Source organism: Hypomesus transpacificus, chromosome 20 (genome assembly GCF_021917145.1).
Source record: "Hypomesus transpacificus isolate Combined female chromosome 20, fHypTra1, whole genome shotgun sequence".
Classification (NCBI taxonomy): Eukaryota; Metazoa; Chordata; class Actinopteri; order Osmeriformes; family Osmeridae; genus Hypomesus; species Hypomesus transpacificus.
Window position 1 is genome coordinate 4,163,156 of NC_061079.1, and position 15,660 is coordinate 4,178,815.

At 48.1% G+C, this 15,660-nt stretch overlaps 1 protein-coding gene across 1 annotated transcript in view; it reads right to left on the reverse strand.

The window, feature by feature from the left end:
- Positions 1 to 2,415: 2,415 nt before the first annotated feature.
- nrxn2a (neurexin 2a) overlaps positions 2,416 to 15,660 on the reverse strand; it is a 74,811-nt gene continuing 61,566 nt past the window's right edge. The window contains 6 exon segments of the mRNA XM_047043204.1: positions 2,416 to 3,009; positions 3,011 to 3,303; positions 4,378 to 4,462; positions 6,900 to 7,228; positions 8,937 to 9,026; positions 11,392 to 11,563. Of these exon segments, the coding sequence (XP_046899160.1) occupies positions 2,479 to 3,009; positions 3,011 to 3,303; positions 4,378 to 4,462; positions 6,900 to 7,228; positions 8,937 to 9,026; positions 11,392 to 11,563 (1,500 nt within the window). The 3' untranslated portion in view covers positions 2,416 to 2,478.

Genomic DNA, 15,660 nt, shown 5'->3' on the forward strand with positions numbered 1-15,660 from the left:
AGCCATTCTAGGAAACGTGTGTATAGTATTAATGAGGAGTGGTTTGAACACATTTGACTTGGTCACATTGGTTACTAAGTGATCGCACTTGGTCAAGTGGCACAGTTTTGATAAGCGAACAAGATGAACTCCTTTTAGCGGGAAGCACATCAAGCCTTCAGTCCTCTGTCAGGATTCCGTATAACATTTTAGAAATCCTTGGCCATTCGGCAGAAGAAATGATGAAATCCTGTTGCAATGAATGTGGCACATTCATTTGATTAAAAAGGTTCTCTTCTCTCAGTGTCAAATGATCATCGCTTTATTGTACCTCCGATGCTTTAAAGATATATCATGCACATAAAACTAATCTGATCAAGCACAATCCTATTGTAAGACTTGGTGCCTCTGTCAGCTCCAATTTGTAGCTTAATTTTTTATTTGAGCTAATTCAGGCCCTGGGTTTGTGTAGCACGCCTGGAAGGTTCCCTGTTGTCGCTCTGATGGGATTTCCTGTGTTTTATTTTGTACAATGCCAGTTGTTCACCGCCATTGTCATGTATGATAAAATGTGCCTTAGTGTTACTAGCTGTGGAAAAGGACACTGTACCATGTTCAAATGAAGTGAAACGAGAGTCGACACGATGAGTCCAGTGTATCTATAAAGAAGCACCACAACGCAGGAGTGTACAAAGTATATAACCAAGTGTATTTCCCCCTTTTGTCCATGTTCTGTACACATAGTAAGAGTCATTTCACAGGAACACTTTACAATATCAATGAGTGAAGACAGGAATATACTCTGAGCAGTCTATGTTAAAATGGCACTTTATCCAAAGAAATGAGGGAAAAATCACGGAAATGTCAAACGTTAATAGAAGCAGTTATGCTGTGGTGAGGAGGGACACAGCGAGAGCAGACATGTCGCACGGAGGATGAGGGACTGAACGAAAGTGTGTTTCATCGGAATCATTTTACATACAATCACCAACCTGCCCTAGTATAAACAAGAAAAAAATACTGAGGATGAAAGTTGGGACAGGACGTCTCAGGCGAAGAGAGATGAGTCCCCTTTGATCTGCTTCTGATTGGATGGCAAAATCAACGTACACATTTCAGCAGGAATGGCAACAAGATATACACCGAAATATCTGAGAAATAGCAATACAATTCACAAACTTTCAATAATTCATCTCACAGAATCTTTTAATGGGTAGAAAAAACTGGAATACATTTTCGACTTGCTCTGAAAGGAAACAAAGATGTCCATCCTTTGAGGATATTTTGATACTGTTTGTGCCTCTTCAGTTTTTGATGATATTTTCGAGGGAGGAAATAAAGAGAGCCAGCCTCTTGACACAAAGTTGGTTGGGTACTTCCTCAGGAACCACCGGCAAAAAGTTCTTTGAAACTGACTGTGTCCCGAAAATCCCTTTGATAAATCGGCAAGTGTCTCTATTCTCACTTAAGAGTGGATCTGTGGATGCAGTGTTTCTCGACAGTGAAGACTGTGTGGGCAGAAGTCTTTTCACAAGTCTGTTTTGAAACCTGTCTCCCCTGCACACTCAGAAAAACCAAACACGCAATGCCTATCGAAACCAAACACGTTTATACACACATACAAACAATGTTGACAGAGCAATGTCTTTGCTACTTGAGCATGTTGTTTTTTTTTTAAGATTACTGTTTGAACATCCTCCCGGATGGAATGGCACGTTGATTCTTGATATCCCGCACCGGAAAAAAAAGATGTACTGGCATACGCGTGGTGTGGTTCAATTGTGCTTTCATTTGGAAAACCTGTATCTTCAATCTGGAACCGAAATGCCTGAAACATGATTTGTGGTTTTGCACCAGTCACACCACCAGGAATAATCACCATCTTGAGAGGAATGTCTAGTTGGGTTAACACAAAATAGGATGGAATGCAGAGATGGTGGGTTTGAAAATGATTGAAATCTCAGAGTAAGATGATTATGGCTTTCTTGGAATTGAATTCGATTGACGCGGTTGCCTGCAGCTTTACTACCAGAATGAATATTCAGTATCCATCCTGCCTCTTGAATCATCCCGAGGGGAAGGTTTGAGTGAGAAACAGCATGAAGAAGTGACACCCATGCAAACCTGTTCTTATAGTACAGTGTTCCCAGTTTTCTCTTTAGACAGCCATGTTAATACGCTAATAGGGATACTATATACAAATACAACATTGGTCATGAAACTACAGCCTCGACCGTTAGCCTAGAAATGGTTTTGTTTGTCAATTGGGCTATTGTATTGAAATGAGCCAGGTGAAGATTAGATTTGTAAAAGGGGGGGGGGGGGGGGGTGGCTTTGAAGAAATACACAAGTTATATGGTTTCAGAGATTTGTTGGCTAGTGAATGTTGAACATAAAAAGAAGAAATCAATTGGAAAAAAGTCCCCTGTCTTCTCTCCGTTCGTGTTCTCTTCAAGGTCTCTCTCTCTCTCTCTTTCTCTCCCTCCCTCCTTCGCTCTCCTAGACGTAGTACTCCTTGTCTTTGTTCTTCTTTCCCTTGGTGCCACTCTTCGCCACGGCGGCCGTCGGGGCGCCCGACGACGGCGTCTTGTCCTTGACGACGGCCCCGTTGCCCTCGGCGGCGGGGTTGTTGATGAAGTTGTGCCCCTGGTCGGCCTGGTAGGAGGCCTCGTCGCGGTTGCGGTACTTGTACATGGCGTAGAGCAGGATGAGGATGCAGAGGGCGGCCGCCGCTACAATGCCGACCACCATGCCCGTGGTGCTGCTTGACTCTCGGATCACCTCCACAGCCCCAGGGTGGTGACCCTTCTCCCCAGGGGCTGTAGGCTCGGCTGTGGGCACATGGGGGAAATTGGGTGGGTAGGTTAGTCCCGGGGTGTTCCGCGAGGACGGAGGGGCGGGGGGCAGAAGCACCTGGTCGCGGGTGTTCATTTTGCCCGCGGGGATGTGGAGCTGGTCGGGATTGGTCGTGGGAGCAGCAGGCGGGAGGGGGCGGGGCTTGTGGGGTTTGTGGGCCCCGCCCTCTCCCGCTGCGGGGGGGGGGGGGAAGGAGTGTCCTGTCAGTGACCATGGGGGAATTTTTGTAAAAGTCCTCGTCGTCGGATTCCGTCATCTCCCCCGAACCGAAGGCTGAGACCTCCACGGGGTCGCCACAGTCCTCCTGGTCCGGAGGGCAGGGGGGGTGGGGGTTGGAGAGAAGCAGGGACTCTTTGGTGGTCTCAAGAGGGGACAGGAGGGTGGGAGGAGGGATGGCAGGGTAACGGGTGGCGATGGAGGGGGGCTCTAGGGAATCCACTGTTATTATGGGCAACACTAATTCACCTCCTAGAAAAAGAAACAGAGAGGGTAGGAGGATCCTGAATTAGTCGAGCACTAGGAATTTCCAGTCAGAACTAATGAACAATTGAGCTCTTATCGAGGCACAATCTGCTCATTATGCAGAAGATTCCAGATCATTATGATTACGCCATGTAATGGGGAAAGGTAATCAATAACAGAGGATTTTTTAAAATTATTATATCTACATGAGAACAAGGAATTGGGATGTGCCGAAAAGTGGAATCTTCCCATTTCTGGGTGTATCTTAACAGAAAAATAACCACAGGGAGGGGGAGATCACTTACATCAACACATTGCCACATGTTTTTTGCATGAAGAGAAAAACAAATTCAACAAAGCTGTATAAGACTTTTTAGGAAGCCATACCTCCCTCACTGTGCTGTGAGTATGTGCAAATATCAATAAGTGTTCAGAATTGTTAGTACACAGCGGCCATTTCTTCTGCTCAGACACATTCTGAAAGGTAGCTAGGCATTTTACTTGACAAACTACATACAAGCTATTGCACAGTCACAAGGAAGGTAACAAAAGCAACACATGGTACACACACATTATACAGTTCGGTCAAAGCACAAAGCTTGAGGGTTAGGAGAAGCACATAGATCCAAAAAAAGGGCAGAAAGTATATTATCCTTGAAGTGTCAGCTAAACATTATACTGAAAACACTATTATCCCCCAACCTCAAACTGGAAAATGCCTAGGCAGTCATGACTTTCAGTTTGCTATTAGAACTTTGACACATTTGACGGGTTGGGATGCAAATACAGTAGTAAATGTTAGTACTCTGTAAAATGAGAGAAAAAAACACTTTTTCTCTCACATCATTGACTACTCACACTTGAAGCGACACTTTGGGTAAAAATGTGATTACACATTCTGAGCTCTTTACCTGTGACTAAACGATGTGGGGGGAAAAAGGGAAGTTCCCAGTTTCAATTCCCAGTTCCCGACAGACGCTTGTGTCAAATGCTTGATGCAAACCTGTGACCTCGGCATGGCCCTTTCTAAAGAGGAGACCCCATTGGCTCTGTCTACATGCGTCTGACGGGCTGACTCACCTGTCCCGGGTTCACACTCCTCCAGGTCCTCGTCATCACTGGGACACTCTGCAGATGCCACCAAAAGGTCATCGGAATTCTGGGACTGAAGACAACATGGAGGACAATACTGAGTTCCCGTGTCTCAATCCCAAACACACAAGCAAACTGTTTCTTACATCAACTTTGAAATAAACGCATTCTGAACAGGTTTTGGAGCTGTGCGTCAGTCAAACCAAAACGTAGATGCTACAGTAGGTCTCGTCGATAACAGTAGGTCTAGTCGAACATTTTTGGGGGACAGAGGCATCCGTCACCGAGGTAATGCTGCCAGTGTAATGCCTTTGTTGCTGTTTCTACCCGGTCAATAACAGGGAGGGACTGGAAATCCAATATTCGACTCGGAATTCGACATCCCGGCGGTTCTTTCTCAAGTAGATCAGTTATTGAACTGGCGCCTGAAGCGACAATGAATAGATCTTCAGCTTTCCGAAACAGCGGGTTCCCAATTTGACTGAGTACATCACTAGACACGGAACAAAATGTTAAAGACTATGAAAACATCCAATGGTGAAACCATAGTGGCTGCAGCATCGTTGTAGTACACAATTGTAGTTTCCACAAGCAACCAGCAGGTGAAGCCAAAACCTAAAGCTGCCTTTCATTTTGACCTTCAGAAATATCATTTAAACTCGCCAACGAGTGTATAACTGATGTAGGATGATGATATAGATTGACATAAGCAGGGCACTTTGATGTCGGTGGTAACTCCGACATCAAAGATGCCCGGTCCAAATGTATATATAACTCCTGATATTCGGGGGACCTTTCTCTACTGACCACCAGTAGGCAGATGTATCAGTGTTTAACCGAGGTAGTCATGTGACCAAACTGAACCCCTGCTTCCTCCCCGATAGGTCCGTGGCCAGGGCCTCGACCTATCATATCATCCATGTCCCAGAGACCGTCACTGTTCAAGACAACCTCTGTCAAAGAGACATCAAAGCATTCCTTCCCCCTAATAAAGTTTTACAGACAATGATCCGAGTTGTACCTTTATTATCTGAGAGCAGGGGCATGACAAAAGAGTTCTCCTGTCAGCCACTTAGGTCTCGCTCTCCATAACCCGCGGAGCACCGTCTTGGCATTTTGACTCTCTAATTAAAAGATGCTTTATGGCTGCATTAGATCCGGCTGACTGCACTTATGAAGTAATCCTTCACTCCCCCTGCGCACGCGACACCTAAGTGTTTTCAAGAGACTCGTTTATCGTTTGCCGTTGAATGGCGTGCCGTTTATTTACCCTCGCTGTTCACGCGTGGTTCGAATCAATGCTGTGGGTTTAATCAAAAAATACCGAAAGGCGGAAAAATGCACAGGTGTCTTGAAGAATGACATAACTATTCTATTGGTAACGAACAAAAACGTGTTCTCTTGCTCGCTCTCTCAATACTGTCCACTTACTGCCTCCCTGGTGGTATTTTCCTGATTGTGTTGCAAGGTGAAACCTACCATACTAGAAATGTCATGGGTGGAATTTGGTTCTGTCGATTTTCATACAAATGAATCATGGCTGGCTATAAAATGTTGTCCATGATTGGCATTCATTGTTATTTAGTGTGACCTTTCCACATATATCTGGATTACCTCAGCCCAACAATGAGTAAACACAGATTAATCCAAGGGGAGGACTAGCAGTTGGGAGAATTTGACAACTTGTTCGGGCTGTGTATATTCTATGCGCAATATATTGTATGCTGACCTAAATTCCAATCTGTAGAGTGTAAAATGCAACTCGCGCTTTGCCAAAACAAGATTTTCCACTTTACCTGTGAAATAACAATATGGAGACGTTGATTTTGTCAGTATGGATTTGGAAGTAGTGCATTACTTTCAGACTGGGGCTGTGGGAACAGTTTAATACAGTAACTTTCCTAACCTTGTGGAAATACATAATCGGCCCAATCAAGAATTGGAATTAAATTGATGTGGCTCTATAAGAGCACAGCCATGAGAAACTATGAAATTCATAATCACTCTTTCCAAAACTAGAAAAGTAATTTCTCAGCGTCTATTTTGAGTTGTCTTCAAGCCAATGGTGCTTTGTCTGAGTTGTTTATTGAAAAGCTTTTGGTTATAATGAATCATTGCATTGCTTTTTATTGGTATAGATAAGTGGCAAGGCTATGTCTGTGAATTCCAGACAGGTACGGGTTGCTACTGGCAAAGTGCACTTTAAGGCTCTTAAAAAAAAGAGAGAGAGAGCTATCCAAATTAGCCCATAATGTGGATAGAGTAGGAGCATAGAGAAGCCATTGGCTGACTGTGGACAGACTGGCGGAGCGTGTCCTTAACATGCTCTCATCTAAACTGCTGCTTCAACCGGGCCCCTCTGCCTCTCTCACTCCTATGTTCAAACCAACTTGCCATAAACAAAAACAAATCGCTGCGCGCCGGTACTAGCGACCGACGCAGACGAGGTTGATTACAGGTCGGGGAAGGGGAATTTTGATGGATCTTCTCTACATTCGCGGCCCACCGACCTGGGAGATGCTCTCCCGGAGGCTGGGCGAGCGCTGCCTGCGAGTGGTGGTGGTGGCCAGGGTGGTGGTGGTCTCCATGATGGTGGTGGACATGTCGGAGGCGGCCAGGGGCGTGGTGGAGGTGGTCTCCGCGGTCAGGACCGAGAGGGAGTCGCCCACCAGGCGCAGGTTCCCCTCCGCCTGGACGCTGGGGTCCCCCTCGGCGGCCAGCTTCAGCACCTGCAGCCCGTCGTAGTACAGGCCGGAGATCTGGCCCTGGAAAGGCCGGCCCTTGTCCTGACCGCCCACCTTGATGGCCGCCTGGCTGTTGAATATGGTCAGCTGTCTTCCTGCGTGGCGTAGCGAGAGAGGAGAGAGAGGACAGACCAGAAAGAGATAAAGAGACGGGGGGGACAGTGATAGATATAGAAAGAGAGAGAGAGAGGGCGAGAGGGAGAGAGAGAGAGAGAGAGAGAGAGAGAGAGAGAGAGAGAGAGAGAGAGAGAGAGAGAGAGAGAGAGAGAGAGAGAGAGAGAGAGAAAGAGGGAGACAAACAAGGAGACATTGACCATGAGACTCTGATAAGATGAAAGGCATTTTACCACAGTACAACCCGATTGGGCCTTTTTAGACAGACACAGTCTGTTACAAAGTGTCTTATCTTGCTTGTTTTAGATTAAGTAACAGTGGTCTGGTTTCTAACAACTTGCGTTTAATCTGCCATCTTGCAAACGTCCACAACAAAGTATTTTGACATGCATACGTAAATATATCCTACACACAATTCAAAACCTGCCTATTTAGATTAGATTAGTTTGAGGGGTAGGGAGGGTCATTCACAGTCATTTCACGAGGTGAAGTATTTTTTACAAACTGCTGAGGTAAGTGGTAGCTTTATTGTGGACCACAGGACATAGTTAGGGGTTTGAAGTGTTTAGAATGGCTTCAGTTTGATGAGATGCAAAATGAGACAACACAAGTTCTGTGACTCTTTACACAAAAGCTGTTCGTTATTTGTGAACCTACGGGGACTGAGAGAATGCTGAGTCGTCCAATCTTAGTACTGATAAACAGTTAGTCAAGACAGGAAGTCAGCCGTTGTCGTACTGTAGCCTGCCTCAAAGGGACTTCCTGGTTCAGGGGGAGTAGTTCCATCACATGCTGATGTGGCTTATCTGATTGTTGGCAGTAGCAGGACTGATAAGCAGTGTTACATGACAGTAGAGGTGGCTTAATGGGGCCTCTTGTCTCCTGAATTCAGATTGGATGTGTAGTTAGGTTAAGGGCAGCTAACAGCAATATAGTGAATCTGCCTGCCCATGCCTTATCTTCGCGCTCTCCCCCCCAAATCTGAGGTAATGGTTACAACACAGTCTTCCTGAGGAATCGCAAAGGGAAAAGTTTGCAATTTTCTGGACAAAACGTTGAAGGGCTAAGCCTACTTAAAGATAATTAACAGGGAACCTCTTCATTCAGACCTTTCAGGGAAAGTGAAATGACATAACACAGGTGTTTCCCATTTGGCATATTAGCATTTTAGCATTTAGCATTTTGGCCATCTTGAACCAAGGAAAAAATACAACGGAGAAATACCAGTGTAGGAAGACACAGAAGCATCTAATTAAACACATTGGTTAACGGGGGGGGACAATGTCGGAAAGGGTTAGTCAGGTTTTGTTTAAAAACGGTTTAAAATCTCCCAAGAGGTGCAGATTCCACAGAAGGGCAAGAATGGTGGTGGATCCTTGGCAGATACTGTACCCATTACTGTAGCTATGTGCCTGAATGTGTCAGACGTATTCATAAGTGGTGAGTTATTCCAAACTTTGTGTGATTATGGCTGAGAAGCCCTTTTCCATTTCCGGGCTTCAGTTGTCATCACGGTCCCATGTACAGGACTGCATTGGGTCAAATTGAGACAAATAGGCTTTTTCTATAATAGGTAACAGCATTGGATCCATGCCACCTTTATCTCTTTATCACTGCACCTCTTACAGGGACTCTAGGGCAACTAGGTTTAGTCATTATTTAATGGATCAATTAATTCTTTTTTTTTACCTTTATCGAGTAGCCATTCGTCAACTACACGACCAAGTCTGTATGGGATTCTTTGTCTAGCAATAGCCAGGCGCTCATTATCAAAGTTCCCTTCAAAGAATTTGGAGAGACAGATTGAAGGTTAAAACTCTGAAAGTTAAAGATCACATGGTTAGAGAGAAACAGGGTATCATCGAGCCAACAGCTTTAACAAGTTGTCAAATTGAACCCAGCTTCGGGTTAAATGAAACTTGTGCTTTACCAGTGCTTTCTAGTTATTGTCGAGCAACATACGGCATACTAGTTAGAATACTGTTTAGTTTATTTATAAGGTGATGATAGCTAACTAATTTAGTGATAGTTATGTTCTGTTATGGTTTTTATTGCAAAGCATTGTGGTTTATTTTCAACAAATCAAACAAAATGTAAACAGAGAAAAGTTGTTAGACAGAGAAAACAGAAAAAGTCATGCATGCATTCAATAAATGAAGCAACTAACATAATTCACATCAGTATAAATGACCTTTTACACAAGAACAAGCACATTTCTATTCATTCAGGAAGACATTTTTTGGCTTTCACTTTCACAGATTTGATGACACAGTAAAGTTACATGACTAGGCTCAGATCATTAAACTGTAAATGGCCATAAAAGGTACTTTAAAGGCCTATCAGATCCCGGTTCCTAATCCCGGAGTAATTAATTCATCCTGATAAAGGATGATAGCATCCTAATTATTTCAATTCTAATCCCGTCTCTGAAGTCCTATCAACATGCACGGCACTTTAAATACAACACTCTGTTATATAATCTATTATACAAACCTTTAACAGGAGAATAAGGAGTCATTGGAACTATTCAGAGCTCAAGTCGCCTACATTTCAGACCGGGAAGAAGTCTTCAAGGGCTGCCTTTAATGAGACAATTCTTTCCCTCTCTGTGACACAAGGGCTGCTCGGTCTTATATCAGGCACAAAATGAAGTCTGTGCTCAAATAACCTTCTAATGGACGACCACGCGATGTCATCTAAGTGTCCTCTGTCATCTCTATCCAGTATCTCTCAACTACGCTGGAGCTCGAACTATCTACCGACCCACCATATTTCCTATTTGGATAGTATTGCTTATACTACTGAATTTAAAGTTCATTAAAAAGATGTTGCAAAGCCGGACAATCACAGGTCAGTATCAGCTACAACACAGCTAGTTCTACCCAACATGTCAGAATGCATAGCTGGGTTTTATACATGGGTCTTAAACACAGATTGCATAACTGGTCTGACCAAACTATTGCGTGGACTTGCACATAAACGGATTTAGAAAATGTCTTCCCGAAGAACATGTTGAAGTATTTGACATTCTTCAAGAGAGGTGGATGGAGAGAGAGAGAGAGAGCGAGAGAGTCTTTCCTTTACAGACACTGAGATAAGAGAAAATAATAACAGGTGGAGAGAACCTTCTGGAAACAGACACCGCGAGCTAAAGATAACCAAGCTAACTTAATATTCAAAATGTATGTAGCTTAAAATCCCCCCCAATAGCCAATGCAATGACCAGTTTAGTCAAGAAGGATGTCAAAAGGTGAGAGTGAAGAAAATCTAAAGGGGATGGGAGGTGGCAGTTTAAGGTCGTAGAGAGCATAGTTCACACTGGGAATTTACAAACTCGCACCCAGAGTACATATAGAACCTGCTGTCATGGTGCTAAAAAGCTATTTGAAGAATAGCACAAAAGCAGCGGTGCAGTGATGGCTTTTGGGACATCAATCCTGTCAGCCTGGCACACAGAGTTCTCCACATCCTGGCTCTCCTCTTTCATAGCACACATGCCCACATCGCCGGTGCTTTCATCATAAATCTAATTTTGCATGCAGGGGGGGGGGGGGGGGGGGGGGGGGAGCTAGACAGTAGACGCTGCAATTCAACTGAAGGGTCCTTTGTTGTCGTGAGGTGTCGGCAAGGATCCCAACATCATTAACATCCCTCACCTCCACTTTGCCAACTTGGCTTTAACAATTACTGTGACCAATCCAAAGCCAACCTCAACTGCAAGCCCTTAGCCTGCCTTTCTCAATGTTCTGCAGGTTCTCAACTTCGTAGCGTTCTTGGAATACATCAACACAGTACATCAAACGGTAAATAAACGGAGAAAGAATACAATGGACAAGTTGGCGTCAAGCGGGTGTGGGTTCCAGGAGAATTCGCTCGCCAAGAGGCTGAAACGGCTGTCCTCGAATCGACGACATTTGTTTAGCGTCGGCTGGGAAAGGACGGCGCGCCCTCCCCACAGCCTTTTGTGTTTCAGTCAGGCTTGTTGGCCTTTGCCCAGTCCTCTCTCTCTCCCCCCCCCCCCCCCCCCCCCCCTCTCTCTCTCTCTCTCTCTCTCTCTCCACCTGCTTTACATACTGAAGTCCTCCCTTCTTTTCAGTGTCACTCCCCCCCCCCCCCCCCCCAGTCCCTCCCCCTCCTCTCTTACCTGGCGGGTAGCGCTCGATGACAGGCTGGCTGTCCACGTGGAGGGTGGCGTTGCCGCCGCTGCGCGTGAAGCGCACAACGTGGTACTTGCCGTCGTTGACGGCGACGGCGGGCTCGTCGATCGTGATGTCGTCCGTGCCCACGTTGAAGATCACGCCGATCTTTCCCTGGTCCTGATAGAGAAAGAGAGGAGGGGTAAGGGCGGGCAGTTTGAAAGAAAACATAAACCTAACCCCCGAAAAAAGACAATTCTCTTCGAAAGGGTCCGGGTGTGTTGAGTGTGTGTTTGTGTGTGTGTGTAGAGTAGCCGGTGAGTCACTGCCCCCCTTCGTTGCTTGTTGAAGGGCAGTGACAGTACAACACAGACACCCCCCACAGACACACCCTGAGTGACACCCACAGCGGGGGGAATACATGTTGGGGGCTGTTTGTGCATTCAGCGGCAGACTGCTCCCCTTCCTGACACCAATCACTGTTGACAGATTTGCTGCAGTCCCTAACACCCCTCTCGCGCTCTGACCTCTAGTGACCCCCCCCCCCCCCCTGTCTGTTAAAAGACACTTCCATGGACAAACTCAGGGTGGCAGTGGTAGGAGGGCCACTGTCTCTCTCTTTCTCCATCCCCCTCTCTCGCTGTTCCGTCTCTTTCTCTCTCCACCCCTCTCCATCTCTCTCTTCCCCTCCCCCTCCATCTCTCTCCCCCCCCCCCCCTCTCTCTCTCTCTCTCTCTTTTTCTCTCTCTCTCTCTCCCCCTCTCCCTCTTTCCCCCTCTTACTCTCTCTGTCTCCCCCCTCTCTCTCCTCGCTGTTCATCTCTCTCTCTGTCTCCCCCCTCCCCCCCCCTTTCTCTCTCTCTCTCTCTCTCTCTCTCTCTCTCTCTCTCTCTCTCTCTCTCTCTCTCTCTCCCCCCTCTCTCTCTCTCTATCCCCCTCTCTCTCTATTCCTCTCTCTCTCTCCCCCTCTCCCCCTCCCCCCCCCCCCTCTCTCTCTCTCTCTATCCCCCCCTCCCCCTCTCTCTCTCTCTCACCGCCCCACCCGGCAGAGCTGAAGTCTCTCTAATGGCTCGACGAGGTCCGCGTGCTAATGTGGCCGAGGGAGACTCCCTCTGCGGGTGGCGCTGGCAGGTGAGCCCCCCTAAAGACTGTGGTGGGCCGGCTGACTCACTCACACCTTCAAACACTGACCCGCCAATGTCCTGAGGCTTAAACAACCATTCACTCGCCCACTCACAAACACTCCGCGAGCCACAGTTGTAAGGTTCAATTAGCTTGAAAGGTCTCCTTTGTGTGGACTTATTTGACGCATTCTATGTTACGAATTCCCTTTTCCGTAAGTCTATACATCTGCCCTTCCGGCGGGAAACGCGTCGCACGGTCACGGACGACATTTCGAGACGCCCGTTTACCTCGTTTCCATAACCCCATGCCCCAAACGGGAACGATGCATGATAACCTAATTACTTTCAAACTGTTGATTCTCATCTGATAGGAACAGGGAAAAAAAGAGTCTTCCACAGGAGAGACTGTGTTGGTATGGTAAGCCGATCTATACGTGAAGAGTTGCATCTGCCACCTTCTCAAAGGCAATCTGTAGGCATTCAAGTTCAAGTCTTTTATTGTCAGGTACACAGAACAACACAAGGTTAGACTGGGCACTGAAATTCTTAAGACAAGACAACGCAAGCACCTGGCATAACATAACATATAAGTACACGGAACACAATTTACGTCAATGCTGAGCTTAAATAAGTGAAACCAGTGAACTGTATTGCATTTCTACGAGAATAAAAAAGGGCTTCACTGTAACATTTTGCCTTCTTCCCTACCATTTCATGAAACCTTTCAGTGACCCCGCCACTCTAACCATATCTACTGTACCACCACCCCCCCCCATTCCCCCCCCCCCCCCATTCCCTCCCACCTCTCTCCTGTGCAGAGTTCCCCTTTGTTAAATGTTAATCTCAAGTCCTCATGTTTCCCCTTGGGACGGCAGTTCACTTCAAGGTCAAGTTGCAGTCAGAATTCCTCACACAAAAGTGTCCCCCCCCCCCCCCCCCCCTCCACCTCTCTCAACCAATCATGGTTGTAACTCACAGAGCTGAAGGAAGATGAAGTAGTCGCCATGGGCATTGTGGCGTAAAAAACACCTATGCGGCGTGTTTTCTTTTTCTCCATCCGGAACGTTCCATCTTTGTCGTGTACATGTGAGTGGTGGTTGGAGAGAGGAACGGGGGAGGGAGGCCCACAGCCGTATATGGCATACAGAAAAGGATGCACACCTCGGCTGTTAAACAAGGTGATGGAAAGAACATGCTGTCCTCTTGGATACCCCCTCTGTCCTCCAGCTCACCCGCTTCCGGAAACAGCCCGTCTCAAGGAACTCGCGGCAGGTCGCGGCCTCCCATTCCGAGGTGGTTGTCATGGTTGCAGGCCAGCTGTTCATGCTGAGTTCCACGACCTCGCCCACCACTTGGGTCGGACGCCTTTCCAGGCACTATGGCCTCTACCCTGTGTCCAGCTGCTCCCAGTGTACCTCAGGCCAAGCCCGGGACAACGTACGTTCGCTGCGTCGCTTGTCCGGTTCGCTGCAGCCGGATGACGCGTTTTCCTGACAGCCTATTAGGGTCCTGGAGTGAGTGACGCCCCGCCCACGCCTCCGTCTCGGGCACACGCGGCTGCCAATTAGCTCCGGCTGAACGCAGCACCCCCTGCGGTGTGTGGGTGGAGAGCGTTGACCGGGAATATCTGTATGCAGTGTGCCCCGGCCACAACTAAACGTTTTAGTATGGTGGAGCGGCAGCAACGTTTTACCCAGTGAGAGGTCGGCCAAGCCTCCTCCCAGGGTGTCACGTACCGACTAGAGGATCCAGATTTTCACCACAGTGGCATGGCCCGCTTGTTGACCGTCTTAGTGGATGCGGGTCCTGGTTCAGCCTTTGAGTTGGATGGTCCGGTCAGTCAAAGAAGGGGCCAGGGAACTACCTCTGTGCTAGGGAGGGTTTTTCTTTCCGGAATTCTCTGAGACGGAGAGTGTTATCCTTAATCCCCTAGTCAGTAGGGCACAATTGGATTTCACTCGGCAGCTTGACATGACTCTGGTCTTTGGAGTGAGGGAGGTGTTGGGGAGGAGAGGGGGGGGTGGTGGAGGGGAGGGGGGGCTGGGCGTGTTGTGTTGTGAGGGTGTTGGGGGGGGGTGGGGGGGAGATAGAATTTGCCGGCCTGTGTTTTCTCTCAATAAACCCTTCGTAAAAAGCTGAGAAGCCATCTTGTGAGATGCCCCCCGGGGGGTGCCCCGCCGTCGACGCCAACGCACCCTCCCCGCGGAGACCCCCCGTCTTCCTCCTACCGCCCCCCCCCCCCCCCCCCTCCCTTGCGTCTTCACAGATCCGGCTTCCTCGCGCGTTCAAAAACAGTCGCTACGCTAGGCGACACCACCGCCATCCGCCCGAGGCCAGTTGCTATACTCTGCTACCTCGGGAAGCTGAAGTCCAGGCCTCAGGGAGAGCCAGTATTCCGCAAGGTCCAGTCCCAATGTCCCTTTGACTTTATTCACATTCCTGTTCCATGTTCCCCCATGTGCACAGTGGCTCTGCAGCCAATCCCGCGCCGTACTCCATCTTCCCTTCCCCGAGGCCCCTCCATGAAGTATTCATCAGGCAGCCACACAGCGCTACGGACCTCGGACAGACCCAGCCTCCCTCGTCCCCAGGGTGAGGCCCTGTCTTACCCGCATGATGAAACAGTTCCAGGCCAAAGGAGCTCACCTCCCCACCCAGGGACTCGAGCTGCTGTTTACTCGTTTCCTACCGAGGCTCAAGTCAGCGCACTGCGTGACGGGTAAGTCGAGGCAGTCTCTGCCTGTGGCGGTGGTGGTCCACGGGGAAAAAGAGGAACGAGAGGCTGGCCTCTTTTTCTTTTTCTCTTGTTCGTCGTAGAGACACGCCCATAGACGCCCTGGCGTCGACGCACCGTGGCAGGGGGGGTTTCAGGCCGGGCCATCGTCAAGCCTGTGGTTTGTGGCGGGGGGGGGGGGGGGAGGGGCGTGTGAGGAGTGCACCTGGCTGCAGCTCGCCCAATGGCCTTCCCGCCACCACTCGCGAACGAATCGGAACATCCAGGGGATCCACGGGACGAACGCCTCCACCCCCGTGGGGGAGGGGGGGGGGGGGAACGGAGAGCCCTGTGTGATTCGCGGCATCTCACTAGTGTCCAATGTCATCCGACGATGAGTTGGGTGACAACTGTGTGAATCATCGCTCGCTGTTTTGCCAA